Here is a 21,997-nt window from a genome sequence, read left to right on the forward strand (position 1 = left end):
GGATTGCCAGGGAAGTCACTAAACTGAAATGTCTTTGAGGTGGTGTGTGTAGAAATGATTTTAGGGTTCTGACGAGGTCCCCAGAGCTACCTTGGGGAGGCCGATTGAGGAAAAGGCCAAGGCATTGAGATTCCTGGCTTCTGTTCCACTTCCTCCAGAACAGCCCATTTTCAAAAATCAGTGTGTTAAAGTGCTGCATAAGATTCACCTTAAAAATGGACTGTGGTGGTGGGCTGCTGTTAAAAACAATGCTTTGAAGCCCACTAACCCAGAGTAAGGATGAGCATGGCCCTGGTGCGCTCCGCTCTAAGCACTCCTGAGGGTCTGGGTTCATTGCTTGGCCTTTCAGCTCAAGGTGGAAATTGACATGCTGGCTTTACTCGGCGAGCACCCTGGACGGGAAAGGGACTGAGAACCAGGGAGAATGGCCAAGGGAGCCAGGCATGGCCAGGGAGCGAGAGGACTGACCTCAGTTATTGAAAGGGCTGTCAGGTGCAGAGATTGGTTCTCTGTGGCCCCAGGATCAGAATGGAAATCCATGAGCAAATGGAGATGTCAGAGGTGTCCCAAGATGAAGTGGGCTGCCTGGGGAGGTGCAGGGGTACCCATCACTGGAGGTGTGCAAGCAGAAACTACAACATTTGTGGCAGAGGTTCTGACAACAGATGGGGGTTCAAACTGGAGAACCTCCAATGTTAATTCTCTCTACAAATATTGATTGAGCTCCTATGTCCAGGCAAAGTACTGGGCACTGGAAATATAGGGATGATTGAGAGAGACAGGGTCCCCACTCTCAATAAAAAAGCAAACAGAACAACAAACTAACAAGCAATACCTTTTACTTTTTAGGTATTACTCCGAAGATAATAGTACATAATGCGACAGTGACTGTAAGGGGGGACATTTTTAGATAGGGAGTTGGGGAAGGACCTTCTGAAGAAATATCTGAGCTGAGACCTGAAGGTTGAGAAGGAGCCATTCATGCAAAGATTTTTCTGGGCAGAAGGAGCTGAGCGTAGTAAAAGGATTAAGCAGCTGTTGCAGGATTTGAAACAGGGGAATGCTGTGATGTGATTTAGGGTTTAAAAGGCACTATGGGAAGTGGTAGAGAAGGGGAGGAAGGGAGGCGGGGAGGCCAGTTAGGAGGCTGTTTCGGTCAAGCAGGATAGAGATGGTGCCAAGTTGAACTAGAGTTGACAGCAGCAGAGTTGGAAGGAAGTAGATGGATTTAAGTTTTATCTTCTATGATTCAAAAATCAATTTATTCAATCAGCTGATCCCAATTCATTCAATCAGTTGATTCGATTTAGTCAATTGATCCCAGAAGTAGGCTGGCCTTCAGAAGTGACTGCTTCCTAAACAATGTGTTAACTTTTATGGTTGGACATAAGGGGCATTTAACCTCCTCGCACGGTAGCTGTTTTCATAGATCTTGAGGTCTTATTTGCAAATATCCACAGGGATGGATAGCCAATGGCTACTCTCAATACCAGTTCTGATAGAATTGCACAGATCCTACTTGTTAGCTGAACCAGAGTGCAGGAGACCAGGATGAAGTCCTGTCCTCCCATGACCCTGACATCCCCTTGGCTCTGCAGCCTCTCCTCTTGCCCCACACTCAGAAGGTGGCCTAGGCCAAGAGCAGGGCACCAGGTTTCAGGCAGCCTGGGGGTAATAACTGGTGATGGTGTTTATTGGCTGGAAAAGCTTGGGTGAATTAAGCCTCTCTGAGCTTCAGTTTCCTCATCTATAAAATGGGATTGTTGTGTTATATGAAATGATCCCCGTACTTTGCTAACCACGGATGCCTGGTGTTTAGAACCTTGCTCAATAAATGACAAATGACGCCACCACCACCTCACCTTCTCTTTATAGCAGAGCTTTTTGAAAGAATTATCTTCCCACTGTCTTCACTTCCTTTTGTCTTGTGCTTTCGTCGTGCCCGTGAATCGCATTCCCTAATTTCATACACGCTCCCCTCCCCCATCCTCCATTGCCAAACCCATTGGATGCGATTCTCTTTTCTTACTTGACTTGTCTCCTCTTTTACTGCTGTTGAACACACACCAGCTTTTAAAACCCCTCTCCTCTCTGGGTCATTCTACAATGGCATTCTCTCCTGGAAGGTTTTATTTTATTTATTTATTTATTTTTAACATCTTTATTGGAGTATAATTGCTTTACAATGGTGTGTTAGTCTCTGCTGTATAACAAAGTGAATCAGCTATACATATACATACATCCCCATATCTCTTCCCTCTTGCATCTCCCTCCCTCCCACCCTCCCTATCCCACCCCTCTAGGTGGTCACAAAGCACCGAGCTGATCTCCCTGTGCTATGCGGCTGCTTCCCACTAGCTAGCTATTTTACATTTGGTAGTGTCTATATGTCCATGCCACTCTCTCACTTCATCCCAGCTTACCCTTCCCCCTCCCCGTGTCCTCAAGTCCATTCTCTACGTCTGCGTCTTTATTCCTGTCCTGCCCTTAGGTTCTTCAGAACCTTTTTTTTTTTTTTTTTTTTTTTTTTAGATTCCATATATATGTGTTAGCATATGGTATTTGTTTTTCTCTTTCTGACTTACTTTACTCTCTATGACAGACTCCTGGAAGGTTTTAACATGCAGAGAACCATGATCAGATTTCTACTTCAGAAAACTTACTCAAAACCACAGGACAGCATTTTCACAGCACCTGGCACATAATACATGTTCAGTAAGTGTTGCCTAATATTGCTGTTGGTCGCTGTTATTCTCTGTGTTCCATGGCATCCTGTGCATACCTCTGTAATCTCACTCATCATACTGTGGTATTCTCGTTGGTTTCCTTGTCCACCTTCTCCAATAGACTCCTTGAAAGCAGAGACCTACCTGGCTCCTGTTTACTTCTGGGGACATGGGAGGATTTTACTTTTCTTCAGGTAGGGCCATGTGGCTTCCTTTGGATAGTGAAATGTGAGCAGAAGTGGTATATGTCACTTCTGGGTGGGAAGCACTTACTTGCCAGTGTGCCCCCCTTTAGTGCCTTCTTCCTCTCATGGCAAATGTGAAATCGCATGTTGATGTGGAAATGCAAGGCTCAGCCACGACGTGGAGGACAGTAGTCCTGGAGAGTCCCCCAGATCTGTAGCAGACTTTAGGTGAGTGATACATCAGTCTTTGCTGTTCTAAGACCCTGGGATTTCAGGGGTTGTTTGCTGCTGCAGGAAAGCCTAGCCTAATATGAGTAAAAACTGATCTATATCCTTACAGCCTATTCAGCACATACAGTATAGGACCTTAAAAACGGAGGTGGAAACAATAAATGAATAAATAGGGAGCAGGAGGAAAAAAAAAAACTAGAAAGACATTTCCTTAGGCTTATGTGTTGGAGTCCTTGGCTGATTAGTTCAATAGTTAATAATCCTTTACATTTCTGTAGCATTCATAAAGAGCTCTCATACCCACTTCTTGTGTATTCCTACACACCATTCTTAGAGCCAGGTGCCAAGGGGGACCTGAGTCTCAGTGGTATTAAACAGTGGCAGAGCTAGAGCTCAAACCTTGGTCTCTTGTTTCCTGGTTCAGGGCTCTGTCCATTGCCCCCCTAATATCGACAAATAAGGCCAAACATGTGGACGGTAGTTGCATAGGCCATTGCCAATCGCCAGGGGTCCTGGCCACAGTGTGCCTGTCTCTGTGCCAGGCTAGCCCAGCCCTTGGCAAGAGAGGCTGGAGCACATGTCCTCATAATAGAAATGCTGAGATTCATGCCCAAAGGACGTCAGAACCCACACACACAGACACTCACACACACATGCACACACTCTGTCTCTGTCTCACATCTGTTGACATTTAGTTCCACATGAATTCCAGCTGTGTGCATGTCCCCACGTGTGCACACTCACGTGTACACCTGCACACATGTATCGACATACTCGTACACACATACTGTTACACATTAAATATTCTTTCACTTATTCACGTGTTTTTGTATTTACGCACATTCACATGCACATGCATACAGACATATTGCTGGCTCAGATGCTGCTACATACTTAAACATGTGCTTCACAAATATCCACACACAATTACCTATGTGAAAATAATACCCTTCATGTGTTCTCACTCTTAAGCACTTTCACGTATTCTTACATATGTACGCAGATACATGCACATCCTCACTACATGTATTCACATGTGCATTTATAACCACAGAAGTACACATACTTATGTTCATACCTGTACATGGTCAGATACATCTCTCTCTGAGGTTACCTGTCTAAATCTGTTCAAACTAGCGTACACATATACACAGGCCGACGTGTACATTTGCACAAACACATGGTCCTACAATATACACATGCACACACATGCTCCATGACGTATAGATGCTGCAGAGCACACACTTAGGCGCACTCGTAAGCACACGTGTCCAGACAAGCTGGATGGTTCCCTCTAGGTCCTAGCTCCAGATCTTTCTCTTGTAGAGTGCCGAAGGTGCTGCTCTAGGCCAGGACTCCCTTCCCTCTTCTCCCTCGTGCATTCCTGTCCCTGCTTCTACCTTCGTCTCACTGCATAGACTCAAAGAGAGTCGCTGGAAAGGTCAGATGAAGGCCAGCCAGCCTCAGCCCTCCCCTCATCAGGAACGGATAGAGACCCCTGCTGCTTTGCTGGCTGCCTTCTCTGCTCTCAGCTCTGGTGAATAAAGCCAGGCTCTGGGAGGCAGACAGTCAGGCCTGGGGACTCCAGCTGTTTACAGAGTGGCTCTGCACTCCTGTTGCTCTTAGAGAACAGACACAGCCTGGAAAGTTTCTGACATTGGGACGACTATGTCCATATTACCATGGACCCAGGGTGCACGACCAGCTCTTTGCATGGCTGGTGAGGCAGAGCCCTGGGATGAAAGTCTGGGGGCCTGAGCATGTCTGTTCAATGAAGTTCCCCTTTAGCTCTAACTTCTTTATGATGAAAAGAAACAAGCAAGGGCTGGGTAATCCCAAACATCCGGAAATTAAGTGTTTATATTTGGCTCAGGAGAACGTGGGGTTTGGGGTGGTATAGATCTGAATTCAATTCCCACTTCTGCTACCGATTAGCCGCATGTCCTTATGCAAGTGACCTAACCTTTCTGAGCCTCAGTTTACTTATCTGTAAAATGGGGATAACATGTCCTGGCTCATGGGGGTTGTCGTGAGGTCTAAATGAGATGAAACACGTGGAAGTGCTCTGCATACTGCCTGGCACACAGTAGCATTTAATGTGTGGTTGTTGCCCTTGTTACTACATTAATGCGAGTCCACTCTTGCTCTCTAAGCGTATTCTGAGTGACAAGGAAACAGGCTTGAATGGGAAAGTGGTCCAGAGGGTTTGGTTGGTGGGATTTAGGGGAGAAAGAAGCTGAGGGGGAGGGGAACTTTGGCCACTGCAAAGAGCACTGGACCTGGGTTTCTCTCACACCTGTTCCATGCTGTGTGACCTTGCTCAGGCGACATCACCTCTCTAGCCACCAGATTCCCTCTTAGTAAGGTAAAGGTCTGACTTAGATAGTTTCTTAAGGTTTTTTCTAGCTCTGAGATTTTAGTTTTTTCCCCTAAATCGTCTGCAATGTAAATTAAACACATATAGATAATTAAGAACCCAGTAGAAAAAAATCACATATTATGGAATATGGAAGCAGGAAAATGACAACTCCTACTTTTGATTAACTTTAGTTAATAAGGACAAAACTGTGTCAGCTGTGGACCATTCCCAAAGAAGCACCTCATCGCCAATCCTTTATGTTCTGTCTAAACATTATTGATCTCCACTCCAGGGGGGGCCATCTCTCTGCGCTCCCCTTGTTGGTTATCTCCATTTTCATTACTTACTATTTTCTCCTGAGGCATGCTGAGCCTAGCATGATTTGAGGTTGGATTTCCACTTTTGATAACGCTTAGGTTATTGCTTAAGTGTGCTTTGTGGGTCTGGGGTCCCTCAATTTCCCCTGTCTGTGTTCTTCAATGTTCTGGCAGTTGCAAGGATTGGATCTTAATCCCTGCTCGGTCAATAACTAGTTCTGGGATGTGATGTCACCAAATCTCGGTTTCCTCAGCTGTAAATTGGGGAACATTGTGTCTGCCATGTCTACTTTGTAGAGTGGTCGTTACAGTAAGTATTTGGTGAAGGAATCAAGTGAGAGAATGAGTGTGAAAATGTGTTGAAAGTTACGAGTGGCATTTAATAATAATAACTGACATTCATTGTGTGTGTACTATGTGTCAGACCCTGCACTTAGCACTTCTGTGCCTTATCTCCTAATCCTCACAACAGGTCACAAGGTGGATGCTGTTGGTCCCCTGCTTCTGCAGATGAGGAGGCTAACGTAGGCTACCTTGTCCAAAGCCACAGAGCTGAGCCTCAGATTTTGTCTGGGCATGGAAGACTGTGTCCTAATTGCTATACTGTCTCTGTAGAAAGCAGTATGCAGCAGGAATGAAGTCTGGAAAGGTAGACAAGAGATACCAGAGAAGGGTAAGGCTCAGAGAAGTCTAGAAATTGCTCAGGATCACACAGCTAATCAGTGGTGGCTTCGGGGCTTCAGTGCCCAGAGCATCCATCATCGCCACCATCATCACCATCATCGAAAACATTAAGAGCACTTAACGAAGAATTTACTGTGATAAACACTTCCCTGCACATAATTTCCATCCATAATAACTTGAGGAGGTAAAAAAAAAAAAAAACTTGGTGAAGTAGTATGATGTTAATCACCCCTGGGATTTTACATACAACGAAGCTGAGGCTTAAAGATACGAACCAAATCAGCTGCTTACATATAGTGAGTGAACCCAGGTCTACGTCACTTCAGAGTCTCGGCTTTTAACCACCACACAAAATAAGGGCCAACCACTACGCCGTTAGTAATCCGTAACAAGGAAATAGATCTCTGTGTGACCATTACAGGGAAACAGGTGGGAGTGGTGTTGGAGTGCAGATATGTACACCTGTCCTCAGATAACCAAGTTCTTAACATAACTGGGTGGCCCCTGACTTGGTGTGATAACTCTTTACCGTTTCAGAAGAAGAGAGGAAGTGTCAACACCCACCTCACAGAGACTATGAATAATGCAGATGTCAATGCACTTCTGATTTGGGAGGGAGAAGAAGAAAAGCAGAGAAGTTCATTAGAAGCTCTAATAAGATATCCATTCACAGAGTGGAAGGACTTGGCTTTCGAACCTGGAGGCCCAGTGAAAAGCAGCCATGCTGGTTCCTAGTCGACAGGTAGGACCATCTCCATATGGAGATAAAAGGCCTATGAGTTTTAGGGAATTGATCGCTTTTCCTTTGGATGTGGGCAGGGTCTCTTGACCATATTAAGACAGACCTCTTTGCAGGAGCATAGATTTTGGACCATTTGCCCCATGACATAATGGAGCTCAGTGATTTTTGCCAGTCTGGGACTAGAAGGTTAGATCTAATCTCCATAAATGTTGAGGACCAAATAATGGTTTGAATCAACAGACAATATATCTGATTTGGCTTATTTATTTTAGAAAATGACTGAGACCTGTTATTAGATCACTGTGCCAGCTGCCGAGGTTACCACAGGAAATGAGACAAGATTCTGGCCCCCAGAGAACTGACATTATAGTGAGAGGAGGGACACATGAGCAGACTGTGAGAGTGTAAGTGCAGGTGGTCAGTGCTGTTATGGGAATTGTAGCACGTGTCACGAGAATGGGTAGAAGGGACCCATCGCAGGCTTAGGTCAAGCGCACACATGAACTCACACGCGTGTACACACGTGTTAGAGTGTGAAGGCTTCCTGGGGAGGTCATTCTTTTTTTTTTTTTTTTTTTTTAAAGAGTAGCTTTATTGCTTTGCCAGGCAAAGGGGGACACAGAGGGCTCCTGCCCTTGAAAACTAGATGTCCCCCTGTGCAGGTCATTCTAAGCAGAGAGTTAAGGGAGCCTGGAGGTTGGCAATGGAAAGGAGGCTGGAGTGGGTGCCCTGGGCAGGGGCCTCACCAGCATCAAGAGAAGGCTGAAAACCAGAGGGCGAGCACGGCCCGTGTGGAGAACGCCGGACAATTCCACTTATCCAGAATGGGAAGCGAGAGGGAAGAGATGCAGCCGAGCAGAATCAGAGGGGCCTTCCAAGCTTAATGCTGAAGGGGAGGGGGGGTCCACAGGGAGGCGTTAATGCAGGGGACTGGCGTAGTTAGGTTTGTATCTTAGAAAGACCACGGTGTGAGGAAGAATGGATGGGAGGCGGGCAAGATGCAAGTCTTGGGACGCTTTGCAGTAATGTGGGCCAGGCACCATGGAAGCCTGAGCTGGACCAGTGTCAGGTGGACACTTGGGGATGGGTGGTTTAGAGGATTTCAAGGCAGTAACAGCTACAGGGCTTGGTGATTGACTGGCTGCTTCTGCCTCTGCTCATGAAGAGATGATTGAAACCGCCTCAATTATTTTCTCACAAGCTAGATTGCTCCCTTCAAAACAAGTATAATTGATTTTTTGTTCTGTAAGGATTGAGAAAAAGGAATTGAAAGTAGCATTACATTTATTTATAATTAGTAATGTATGATTTACTCTTTGTAGAGATCAGAAAAGCATAGAAATACTGAAGGATGTGAAATCATGCATAAGTCTACGATCCAGGGATAACTGCCGTTAACATTTTGGTATTTTTCCGTCTAGTCTTTTTTTCTAGAGTAACTGATCTACTTTAAACTTTTTACTATGGGAATTTAAAAATACGTACAAAAGTAGAGAGAAGAATCAATATACCCATTTCAGCTTCTGTAACCAGTCTTCTGCTATTCCGCAGTTGAATTTTAAACTTAAAAGCAGGTCTTTACATTTGCTTTAATCTAAAACTTTCACCTGTTGATAGAATTTTGCTTTTGTAATCCTGAGTGTTGAGCATGTGCTAGCCCTGCTAGCTCTTTGGCCATTTTCAGATGTATGTCTTCACCCAAAACATTGACTAGGACAGTAAAAATGTCCAAATCCCATACTATACCACTGAAGAGCTGAAAAAACACCTGATTTTCCACTTCCCTTGGGAAGACCAGCGCAGAGGGTAGATATTTCAGGGAGAGAGATATCCCGAGCAGGAAATAGCAGCTTGTGTTTTGACTCACTCACCATAGTTGTCTCCGCAATGGAACCGAAGCTGTTGATGAAAATGTTGCAGCTCACGTTCACCGGGGGACCTGCCAATCAAGAGAGATTCCTGCTTAGTTCCAAGGCCACAGAGAAATCCCCAGGATAGGACCAGTTCGTGGGATTTTGACTTCAGGGATGGATCCCCCTTGGTGGAGGAGACCCTTGCTTGCCCTGCACCCCACCCCCGAGCAGCGGGGACTCCCAGCCACATTGCTGTGCCAGATTCCCTGGTCCCCAAGTGAGCACCAGTTATAGAACACCAGAGGCTGAGCCGGGATGTACTCTCATTAACAGGATAACTCATCATCCTGCCATATGGTTGAAATCCCTTCCCCAAACCCCATCGGCTGCCTTCTAATTTGTGGCCGAAAGGTTACAGCTACAACATTTGGAGGCCATCTTGGGAATCGCAAGGAACAGCAAGTTCCTTGCCTTGAACTTATGAACCAAGAATGGGCATTGATGGGAATTACCAGCTGAGGCATCCAGAGGGAACCTCAAAGGAAGTCCATAAGTCTTTGTTAAATACTTTCCAGGCAAGCTTTTTGAATACTACTGCAAGGGCAGGAAGGAAGTGGAGGAATATTTGCTCTTTGGAATCTCATTGCTAGAGGGACCTCTGTCCAATTGACCTCTGTCCAGTCTCTTCATTTTATACTATTAATTACAGCAGCTACCATTTACTGAGCAAGTTTTGCTGTTGTGCTGAGAGTATTACTAACATTATCTCATTCTATCCTCTCAACAACTCCATGAGAAGACATGGTTATTCCCTCTATTTTACAGATGAGGACACAGAGGCTCAGAGAGGTTATTTGTCCACGGCTACACAGCTAGTAAATGGTCAAGCTTGAGCTCAGATTGATCTAATTCCAAAGCTAGTGGTCTTAATGGCTATACTTTTTGAAAGAGGTTCAGAGAAAGGAAGGGGTTATGCTCAAGGTCACAGAGTGGCAGGATCCAGGATTTTAAGCACTGGGCTTCCACATGTGCAGATAAGAGGACTGGCATAAAATAACCAGGGAGGAATGTGAGACCGTGGGTAAGGGTCATAGAAGCAGTAGGAGTCCAGATGTGAGAGAGGTTCTGAAGAGTGAGGCATTAGGGAAGACGTCATGAAGGTGATGACCTTGAGCTGACCTTGAAGGTGGGTAGGACTTGGATAATAGGTCATAATCCTTCACTTGAAGATTGTGACATGCCATTTGTGAATTTTTTCAGGTCCACTTTCTTGTTGATCCGCATGAGGTCCTGAGGTTGGCAGGGCAAAGTTACTGTCCCAGCTTCGTAAGTGGAGCACAGAGAGTTTTAGTAACTCACCTGGGCTTATTTACCCAGCAAGTGGTGGAGCCAGGACTCAAACCCAAGTTTTCTGATACCCTCTCCTCTCTGTTCCTCTTGAAAAAGTAGCCCAAGCATTTCACCCAAACTCAGCCAAGACTTCCTTCTTTTCAGAAATCCTGGTGTATAGAAAGGGACTCAATCCTGCTGTGAGAATCCAGGTTTTCCTTCCAAGGGATTGCGAGGATTCCTGGGTTTTAGACATAGCCCCAAGCTCTCCTTGGCTGTTTGCCCTGAGACACGCCCCTTCCCTTTTCTGGGTTGCAATTTCCCCGACAATTTGGTAGAGTAGATCTTGATCTGGGCAGTCATTCTCAGCTCCATGGGGTTGGAATTCCCTTATGGAAGCTACCCATTTGAATTATGATGTTACTGTATAGAATTTCAGGGCTGGAAGGTCTCTCTCTCTTTCTTTTTTCTTTTTTTAACATCTTTATTGGAGTATAATTGCTTTACAATGGTGTGTTAGTTTCTGCTTTATAACAAAGTGAATCAGCTATACCTATACATATATCCACATATCTCTTCCCTCTTGCGTCACCCCTCTAGGTGGTCACTCGGTGCTTTGGAAGGTCTCTTAAAAGTCACCTAATCTATTGCTTTCCAAACTGAGGTGCAGACGGGATTGTCTGCTGTAGCATCATCTGGGAAACTTGTTAAACTACAGATTCCTCAGCCCAGACCCAGACCCAGTGAACCCAAACCTGTGAGGATTAGCCCAGAGTTTATTGTTTAATGAGCGACCTGGGTGATCCTCATGCAGAGCCAGGTTTAGGAACTGCTGCTACCCATTCAAGGCTTAGCGCTTGATCACCTCCAGCAGTGGGGGACTCATTTCGTCTCGAGCAGCCCTTTCCATAGTCGGATGGCTCTGCTTGCTAAAAACTTTGTCTTTATGCTGAGCGGGAATCTGCCTCCTTGGTCACTTTCACCCAAACAAAGGCCCACTAGGGTTTTTTTCCCCTCATTTAGACTCAGATCCAGGTTTTTCTTTTCATTTAGCTTCATACCATTAAGATGCCCCAAAGAGTTACTGCCTGTGCCTTGAAATGACGTGCACAGAGTTCCCACCGAGGCCCTGCAAGTGTCTGGTGCTGTGACTCCCATATAAATTAGATCCTGATTTATGTGTGCGAGAGGACGCCAGCCAAAATGATCCCATGGGGAGGTGTGGTTCATTGAAATAAATCTGAAATTAAATTATCCTCAAGAAAATTACAGTCTGGCTGCCTTTGGCAGCAGCATAATGTATATATTTCATTAAATGTTAAAGTTTAATTTTGCTTTTGTGTATATGTTTACATTGGGCTGTGCCCCTGATCCTGGGAGCCATTGTGATATGCAAAGTCTTAGCGAAGATACAGAATACCGAGGCTGACAGGGCCTGGTCCTACTGGACCATTGTACAGGTGCAGAAACAGAGGCCCAGATGTGTCAAGTGATTTACTCTGGGTCACAGATATCAGGTAAATAGTGGGAGGGTTAGAATCCAATTTTCGAGCTCTTTGCTTCAGTATTACGAGTTGCATTGCCACTATGTTCTGCAGACCGAGGCTGCTCTCCCCGGCACCCCTATCTTCAAGAGAGTCAGGAGGAGGCACAATTTCCAGTGCTTGAAGGGACCTGCTGTGTGATTAATCACTCTGAGGAGTTTTCAAAGCAGGCAGGCCTCTTCCTGTTGTGTCGGGGTCACTGGGCCTACTTGGCCTGGCCTTTTCAGGAGCTCTGTAGTTTGCGGGGGGCTTTTGGGAATCTCACGTGTGCCTGGGTGGAAGCGTGAACGAGGCCATGGGGCTCAGGGGCAGGGGATCCCCTGCAACCAATGTTTCAGCCCTCACCGCAGGGAGAGTAGAGAAATCTTGCTCCCTGTCTCCTGGGGTGAGGTTCCAAGAAGCTGCATTTGTTGCACAAAGCCCACATCGTCGTGGGGATTGTAGGGGTTAGAAACAGCGCAGGGTTGCGAGAGGCTTAAGAGATTATCTAGTCCTGTATATTTTGGGCCCACGTGCTTGGAATAAGGTTTTCAAAGCGAGGAGGGGAAGGGCCCCGATTCAACGGTCTTACAGTCTGGGTGAAATTTTATTTCTTAAACATGTTCACTGCTAAGTAAGTAAGTAAATAAATAAATGACTCAGGAGATAAGCAAATAAATAAATCACTAGCATTGGACAGAGAATTGAGTCAGAGCAGCTAGCTGGGTTAAAGTCCCCAGTCTTGGCAGTGTGACTTGGGAAAGTCACTTAACAGCTCTACTTAGCATATTTGTGGGGTCATTCGTTCATTCATTGATTTATGACAGGCTTATTGAGGGCCTTCTTTGTGCCAAACACAGTGGTATGCACAAAGGATAACTAACACATGAACCCTGGATGCACCCACGTTCAGCAAACCAGCAAGACCAAGGCACTTCCACTCAGGCTGGAGTTCCAAGAGATCCCACCAGGGGGCGCAGTGGGATGGAATTCCTGAAAACTGCTGCGGATGCAACCTGGTGGTCAGTTCTCTGATGTGTTCGATTTGGCCAATGGTGTTTCAAAGGTGTGATTTAGCTGCGAACTTGGAAGATTTCACATAAATCCCCAGACTTAAGTCTTATCTTGGAAGGTCCGATGCCCAGGGCCTGCATTCCTATCTGGCAGCTCTGGGCAGGAGCTGAGAAGTGGCAGCCCTTAGAGGGGCCTGTGCTTTCTGGTTTTCTCTGCTTATCCCCAACCCGCTTCAATCATGTACCATATCTGCCGGGCCCCTCTGGGTGTTTGGGGTGTTTGAGATTGTGACCCTGGTGAAGGGCTTGGATGCCGACTTACCTGTCCTTGAGGGAAGAAAGGTTATGCTAACGATCCTGGAGGATAACAGCCTCAGGAGCAAGGCACCTTGAGGTAAACAGGGGTGGGAGGTGGGCCCCCAAACAAACCTCAGTGCATTTCCCAGACTGTTTTCTGTTTGCAGAGCGCTCTGAGAAGGGGACTTAGAAGGTGGGGGACAGAGTGAGCAGATACTAGGAAGCCGTTACCAGCTGTCGCAGCCCTTGTTTGGTCTTGGACTTGAGCCAAAAGGAACAGTGAGGAAGGGCATCTGGAATCAAGAATTGATTAGGAGGTTGGCTGTGGGTCTTTGAAATAAGATTTTTGCAGGGGTGCTGGGAGGAAGGTCAGGGTCACAGACTCCCAAGGAGGTCCTTAAGACTGTGCCTGCAGAAAACCTGGCCAGCAGTTAGAGATGGTTAGAGCGTCCTAAGGCATCAGTGGACAAAGGGAACTGGTCCACTCTTGATGTAAGGCATTAAGATCTCATAGGATTGTGAGCTGAAAGAAACTTCTCAAATCACTTCAGGTATGGTTTGTAAACTGGCTACCCACAGGGCATATCTGGCTCCCAAACGTGTTTTGTTTGAATTTACATGTTTTAGGATTCAAGAAGTTTCACGTAAATCTTGATTTCTGGCTCTCCTTGGACTTTTGGATGGTCTGGCAGCACGGGACCCACATTCCTGTAGGGTAACTACGCGCTGGGGCTCAGGAGGGGCCGCCCACTTTCGAGGGGACTGCTCCTCTATTTCTTCATAGTCTCTCCCTATCGCCTTATTAGGCATTTGAGATTGAGACTCTGATTAGGCAAGAGAGTTCCAAAATTATTTGTTAATCCAGGGGAAGCTTTCAGTGGATGAATGGTAGTTGGAAGCTTCTCATGTAAGACGAATACAAGTGCAGCTGCTTGGGGGAGAAGCAAGGGTGGGCTTGCTCATCCCGTCCTCTGTTTCTCCCTTTTGGGACACAGGGTAAAAGCCCCAGAACTCCATGAAGCATAGTTTAAAAACCACAGAGACAGCCAACTCCATGCCTGCAGAGAAGAGGAGACTGAGGCCCGGCAAAAGCAAGAGGCTTATCTAAGCTCAGAGAGTAATTTTGTGCCTGAAGCAAAACTTGAACCCATTTTTCCACATTCCACATTAATCTTTTGTCCATTATACCGGAGCTAAGCAAGTAAGTTTAATTCACGTACTGACTCTGGTAACCAGAGATACTGTTGAGTTGGGCTCTCCGAGCCTTTGTTTGGTCTCTGTGAATTGACTAACAGTATCTGCCTCGGGTAGAGGAAAGAGTCATGGAATTCATACCCTGCATATACCATCTGCATACAATTCCCTGCGGCTCGCTGCCACAATCTAGGAAAGCAGATCCCTGGGGCTCTGAAAGGCAAGTTTATCTACCTTTAAAATTGGGCCTGATCCTGGCATCGTATCCAGAGGTCCTCCCCATTAGCTTATCCAGGAAATCCGAGGGTGACATAGGCTTGGATGCAGAACGGGCAGCTTCGGCCTCCTTAGAAGCAGCAAGGCTAAGAAAGGAGAGAAAAAGCAGAGGGTTAATGACGGCCCTTTCTCACACCGTGATCAGATCCCAGTCTTGCTCAGCCCCTGTCGCTTACCCAACCATAAGAGCCGCTAGAGAAATAGGTAATAGGAGTCCTTAAGGAGGTAAGGCCCTCGCTACCTTGTTTACCCAGCCTAAGTATTAGCCAGCGTGGGATCCTGGCAGGCAGCCGAGTGTCTGATTGATGCTGAGAAGCTGCTGACTCTTTTAAGGCTGCATCTCTAAGGTTTAGGGCAGTCACACTTGGCTGCCGGTTTCCCTGGGAGAGGAGATTGAAGGGTTAACCTCCCACTAGGCCCAGCCCTGTGCTTTGGGTGCCTGCACTTTCATAGGTCCGTGGAACAGTGCAGCCAGGAAGAATGTTAGAGATCAAATAGTCCAGCCTTTCCCCAAAGTTTCTCTTCAGAATCAGTTACTAATTTTCTAAAAAAAGATGCCAAAGTCAAATGCATTTGGGAACACAAATTGAATCAGGCGTCTTTACCTCGGGTGTTCCCAGAACCTGCAACAAGCCTAGATCCTGTACTTATGGGACTATCTCGTATACTTTCAAAAATGCTCAGTTGGGAAAACTGAGGCACAGCTAGTGAGGGAACTGACATAGGTCCCAGAGTCGATCAGTGGCAGCTTGCCTCAGCGCATCAAGAGTTGGGGGATTTGAAATCCGACTGCTGGGGATGCCACACGTTGTTTCTGTCACCCCTCCCCGCCCCCCCCCACTCCCCCCAACAAAGTAGTTTTAGGTCTTCATTCGTGCCACAGTAAGAAGTACTGATGTCTGAGAACAGCGGCCCTTCCCCTGCCACACTCAGAGGCATGCAGATTCTTAGAACCGTCAAGACTGGAAGCTTAAGGGTTGAGGATCAATTATTTCTGTTGCTTTGGGCAACTGAGCTTCCCTGTCCTGAAATGATACCCAGGAGAGAGCTGGAAGCTAGTGCAGCCCCGCTGTGCGTGCTGTAGGGCTGGTACGTTGGAGGAAGTGCATGTATAGAGAGATGCCTGTGTGTGTCGCATAAAATGAGAGCTTCTGTCACCTAGCCAAGCAGGACGTCGTGTCCCCCAAGGGTTTGTACTGCCTCTCTTGTTCTTTGCCTCGGTTCCTTTTCTGATCTCAGAGTTGTAACTGTTTATAAGTGATCCCCCCTAATGGGTGGCTCTCAAATCTCTCCACCCTGGCCTCTCCCTTAAGCCCCCTTTCTTCATTTGCAAACGCCCAGGGGGGGTGGGTGTCCATCTCGATGTCCTGCCAGGCCTCAAGTTCATTCCAAACCAAATGCCGCAGCTTCCTTCCCAAACTTGTTTCTTCAGACCACAGATGCCCAGGTGGCACCGACGTCGTCTTCCCATTCTCTAGGACTAGACGCTTCAGAGCCGTCTAGTCTCTGTGTCCCCTCTCCTCTCGCGTCCCCTCACTCAAGGGGGCCTTTCCTGTCTTGCACATGTCATGGCCATGCTACCTCGTCAGGTAGTTACTTGTGTTTGTGTTCCGAGACCAGCAATCATGGTGGTTGTATTTATTGTTTGTTTATTTAATCTCCTACTGTGTCTACCACAGTGTGTCTCCCACATAATGTGCTCAGTAATTGCACAGTGAATGAACAAATGAATAATAGGCTACTTTAATTAATCAAATGTCCTGGTTAGTAGAAGTATTCATAAATATACATGCATGGACTAACAATTTTAAAATAATTAGACCATTATACCCACTAATGAAAAATAGTGAAAATAATCTGTTATTCCTTTGAAGGTTCAGAGGTATTCCAGGATGATTTAGACACTCACGCTTAGTAATCTGAACATTCCTTATTTACATCCTGAAGGGCTCGTTTTGATGAACAGAATGAGGGACCAATGCATTTTCCTGTTTTTGTAGGTGTGAATATGGATATTTGTGAGTTTGTGTGATGTGGGTAGGTTTCTAGGTGTCATGTGTATGCATGTTATGTGAATAAATGGATGGATGTGTATGGATGTGTGTGGGGACTAGAGCATGCATGGGGGCATCTGTGGATGTACAGTGGATTGTGTTACAGAGATTCAGATATGCAAAAATGTGAAGATCTGTGTTCCTGTCAAAATGTGTTGTTAAGCTTGGTATTTAGTGTGGGCATTTTTGTGTGTACATGTGGCATGTATGTGGACATGGGGTATAGAGTGTGAAAGTGTCAAATGCTTTCGTGGCTGTATGTATGCGGTGGGTATATTACGTGTGTGTTACTGAAACGTACTGTCACATGTAATGGAGAATACTTCAAAAAGAGTGGAAAGAACAGGTGATTTGGAATCAATCCTGTCTCAGTCATTTACTAGCTGTGTGACCATGGGAAAATTACCTAACCTCTCTGAACTTGAGTTGCCTGATATGTCAAAGAAGTTTTGCACAAGTAGTAACTGAGATAGCACAGGTAACAAACGCCAAGGATGGTTCACCGTGTGTGTGTGTGCGTGTGTGTGTGCGTGTGTGTGTGTGTGTAGCAGCTGAGATTCAGGCTGGAGGTTCTTCTGGTCTCACTGCTGCTTTCAGCTGCACCATAGTCCCCACATGACAGGGAAGTCCTGCCAGATGCCTTCCATGGCCCACGGTTGGTACCACAGTCCCAGCCTTTTCTCCATTCAGCACCACACCCATGGCCGCTGTGTGGCTCTGGTGTGGCAAAGGGGACCACAGGCATGCAACTGGTGATTTATGACTTTGCTGCTGCTATGATTCACTTCTCAAACCACTCTGGAGTGGCAGTTATGAAGCTTTCATAAGCTCCTGTTCTCTCTAAGCCCCTCCTCTCAGATAATAAGATTTGGGAACGTGGTACTCCCTCCCAGCAATTACTACAGCACAGCCATCTCTGGCCCTTAGGCCTCTTTAATAAGCCTGAATCCCATTAGGCAGTACAGTGAGAGAATGAATTCACCCCAAATTATCTGCTGCCCTTTGCTATTAGCAAAATATGCCATTTAATATCTGAATACTCCACAAAGCTGAAGCGTCCTCTGGTTATTCTAGCTCACACATCTGCAGCAAGGTGTTTACAGTCTGATCACCTGGCCATTGCCTCACTAACAACCCTTGCATGGGGATCTGAATTGGTGGGAATGGAGACTCCGAGAGGTTAGGTAACTGGCCTCAGATCACACAGCACTTTAATGAAAGGATTAGAACTCAAATTTTCACGTCCTGCCTCATCCAAATGCTACAATGTATAGGAAAAAACTTTTATAACTTGTGAAGGGTATAGGTCATGATAGTAGCTATTATTACTACTTGTTTGTGAAGCTCGTCGTATTGTTATCCAAGAAAATCAAAACATGTATCCGACTGCCGGCAATCCCGACATACACAACTCTGAATCTACCACATTTAAAAATGGGGAAGAAGTAGTTGAAGAAGAAGTCGAATGGTCCTCTGTTTTGTCAGGTGATTCACAGCAGAATTCTTGGAAATTTTGAGATTCTCTAGTCTAGCCTCTCCCACGTAACATGGACCAGTGGTTTCTTGGATATCACGTTCACAATTTTCGCCCTGTTTCTTGTACCACTTCTACTATTAGTCGCTTAAAAGTTTTCATTGAATTGTCTCACTTCTTTAAAAAAAAGAAACTTCACTCTTCACAAACGAAAAACCAGTATTACTTGCCATAATAGAGGACAGCTATAACAGTGAGTACAGTGAAAACCAAACAGAAAGAGAAGTGTTTAAAAATCCTAGTTATATCCTGTTTCTGGCTGAAGTCCCAAGCCTGAGGCCTCCCCTCAGTTCCAAAGGAAGATCAGCTACTGTAGGAAAGGTGTTAGAGACATAGTAACACCTAACTGAGACTTTTCTTCCCGAGATAATGAGAAGGACTGAAATAATCGTTCTATGTTATTATGTGTTGAACGACCTAAAATCATCCCCCCATCCCTTACTGCCCTAGTCCAAAATTTCTCTAATTCTTTTTCAGATAAATCCTCCATTTGAATGTCAAAATAGCCATGCCTTTCTACTTGATGATCATTGTACATTTCTGGCTATATTTAGACAACACATTTTGCACAGAATTATTTCTAAGGCCCTCTCAAGTAAATCTGTGCTTTGCACCTTTGTGCAGAGAAAATATGCATCCAGGGGCCCTTCATGCACATTTGGAGCCACTGCCTCTGGTGAGCTGAAGACTTTGCTTATACACAGTAAGGTACTGGGCACAGAAGCTGGGAATGAGTCCGAGAAATGAAACGCGTGATTGTTAGAATTTGCTGACCCTATAAAAGTATTTGGAAATGATGCAAATTGTTTCAGGGATTACTGAAATGTAATGTGGTGAATCAGACTTGATTTAGACAGATTTGATTACTAGTTATTTTCAGAAGGACCGTAAGGTCTCCCGGGACCAAGCATTGTGTCCCTCGCTGAGAGGGCTTATGGCAATGGCTGCACTGACTGGACAGAGCCTTGAACTGTCTGTCGCCTTTTAGTGGGGGCATTTGTCACACTAGGAGACTTTGGCACTTAAAGGACCATCAGCTTTCACTCCTAATGACAAGAGACTGTGGAAAAGTCCAGGGGCCGGTTCCACAGTGGCACTGGAGGCAAGGTGACAGGGTGCAGTGGGAGCTTCAAGACCTTTGGTGAATCACTTCCCTTTTCAGCTTTCAGTTTCCCAAGCTCTGAAATGAGGGGATTAGAATAATCTCTAAGAGTCCTTCTGGCTCTACACCATCATTCTAGTAACCGTTAATATTCCCTCTCTTGTTTTTTTTTCTTCTTTACGCATCTGGTCTTGGGACTTGAATTTGTCTGGACCCCTTTGGCGGAGTATGATTGTGTTCATGTCTTGCTTCCTCCCCACGCAGTCTCCACGTTTCTCTCCAGTGGGACAGCTCATTTCTCAGGGATTTGCTGGAAGACCGGCCAGATCAATGCTCAGATTCTCATTCTCTAGTTGCAGCATCGTTTGGAAATAGGGAATCAATATGCAGCTGTCAATCTGAATTTCAAATGAGCTGGGGTTGGCAGTGAGGCTGGGGAGAAACAGTTTCAGTTAGACCCTTCGTGGCACCACGCACCCGAGGACCACTCTGGGTTAGCAGTGGGGGTCCCCCCAGCAGACTCCATCTCCTGAGTTCACCATGGGCAGAGAAGTCAGGAGGTCAGGGGTGGGAACAAGGGAGGAAGGACGAAGTAAGGGGCAGAAGAGGGACTCCGAGGCTGAGGATAGCCAAGGGAGGGATGCATAGGGCTGGGGGAGGGAGTCGGAGGTGCAGAGAGAGAAGCGAAGGGAGGTGGGAAGGAGAGAGGAAGAGGCAAGTGGAGGTGTCTGAGGTGTGGCCAGTACTATAACCGAGGAAGTCTGTGAGCACAGAGGACTGGCACCCAACTGCACTTGGCGGGAGTGGGGTGGTTTCCAAGAAGCTTTGTGGAGAAAGTGGCTTTTACAATAAAACTTGAAGGTTGCGTATGGAATTGGCCTGGAAGAAATAGGGAAGGAGAGTGTTTTGAGTAGAAGGAACAGCATGTGTTCTAGAGGTGAGTGAGGACTTGGAGAATTAAGAGGAGTTTAGTGTGCATGTGAGGAAGTGAAGGGGGAGTGAAGGAGAGAGAGAAAAAGGGAGAGAAGGAGAGAGAGAGAAAGGACAAAGATGAGAGATGAGGATGGAACACTGAGTCTGCAAGGTTGGGAGTAGCCAGGGTTTGACCCTCTGTTCTATGTCCATATGGTGCATCTGAAAGTTAATGAAGATTGTCCCTCCTCAGTGCCTTTACAGGAAGAATAATCCATCTGGATTTCTCAGCTGTTCTCTGGTTACATTGACTTGTGGCCTGGCCAAGCTTGGGAAATGCACTCTCCAAAGACACCTCCAAATGGTGGGTGTCCAACTTGGTTTCCAGGCAGTGTGTCCTCTGACTTGGGCTAGAACATCCCCTTTGCCTTGGCAGGGAGGTAATCTAATGAGCTGGTATTCATTCTGTGCAGAAAGTATTGTACCAAGTCAACTAGTTGGATGTTGTCTGAAGGTCTATTCTTCCATGAGCATTTACTTAAGACAATTATAAAGGTCACTGTGGAATAGAGGGAAAAACATGAAGGTTGGGCTGGGAAACCGGGATATAGTCTCGGCTCTGTATCTAACTTTCTCTCTGGTCATGGGCTAATTCTTTTTCTTTTCTTAGATGGTTCCCAGTTTCTTCATCTGTGAAATGGAAGTTTTGGATTAGATCAGGCATGGTAAACAGTTTTACTTTAAGTGATTGCTCAGAGATGGGTTCTGGGGCCTGACCCGGCTGGGAAGGGTAGCAGGATGGATTATCAGTCTCTTTCAAGGGACTAGATTGTGGAGTAGGGGGCTCCTCTGATTTCTAGGGGTCCTCTTGCTCTACAGTCCTCTCATCCATTTAATTTATTACACACCCACTATCTGAATAAGGCACTGTGGAGGAGAGGCAGATCAATATGTCACTGCCCACAGACAAGGCCCTCCATGTGGACTGGGTTTGTGTCTGTCTCATTCAGTGCCTGGCAGGTAGTAGCAATCAATGATCATATCTTCTTTTCTTCTTGCCCGTGCAGTGAGGCTTGTGGCATTTTAGTTCCCCGACGAGGGACTGAACCCAGGCCCTCAGCAGTGAAAGCACGGAGTCCTAACCACTGGACCGCCAGGGAATACCCAATGATCATTTGTTGATGAATAGCTTTTGTCCTCTTGTTGTTTATAGTTCAGCAGATAGACTAGGCTAGGTACGTATAAACAATCATAAGAGGTTGCCACCTAGCCTAGGGGCATAATTGGAGTGCCATAGTGCTTCAGAGGAGGAAGGCAGTATTTGGGGGCAGGTGGGGACAGGAATCAGAATTTTTCTGAGTTTTATGAATTTTTGCCTCTGTGCACTGTTGGAAAGACCTGACATTTGTCAATGTCCACTTTGTGTATTTTGGGGGAGAAAGCTTTCTTCTGCCTGTAGGCTGTCCTTGGAAAGGAATGGAGAGATGGTGGGAGGGCTGGGTGTCCTAGACTCCTGGGAAGGAGTGGGGCTGAGTGAGGCTGGCGCTCTCTGGCCTTATGGGCTGAGCCAGTTTCCTGTCCGTGGCTCTGACACCGGGGGCTTGGGCCTTGCTGGTCACCGTCAGCTTTGCCTGGGTTGCATCCTCAGGTCAACAGCTGGCTTCCC

General features: G+C 46.2%; 1 protein-coding gene across 1 annotated transcript in view; it reads right to left on the reverse strand.

Annotated features, from left to right (window-relative positions):
• GLRA1 (glycine receptor alpha 1) overlaps window positions 1-14,913 on the reverse strand; it is a 49,461-nt gene extending 34,548 nt beyond the window's left edge. The window contains exons 1-3 of the mRNA XM_059919117.1: window positions 14,906-14,913; window positions 14,688-14,815; window positions 9,116-9,183 (exon numbers count right to left, since the gene is read on the reverse strand). Coding sequence (XP_059775100.1) covers window positions 9,116-9,183; window positions 14,688-14,815; window positions 14,906-14,913 — 204 coding nt within the window. The remainder of the gene's footprint in view (window positions 1-9,115; window positions 9,184-14,687; window positions 14,816-14,905) is intronic.
• Between the last annotated feature and the right edge of the window lie 7,084 nt (window positions 14,914-21,997).

This window comes from Balaenoptera ricei, chromosome 3, assembly GCF_028023285.1.
Source record: "Balaenoptera ricei isolate mBalRic1 chromosome 3, mBalRic1.hap2, whole genome shotgun sequence".
NCBI lineage: Eukaryota > Metazoa > Chordata > Mammalia > Artiodactyla > Balaenopteridae > Balaenoptera > Balaenoptera ricei.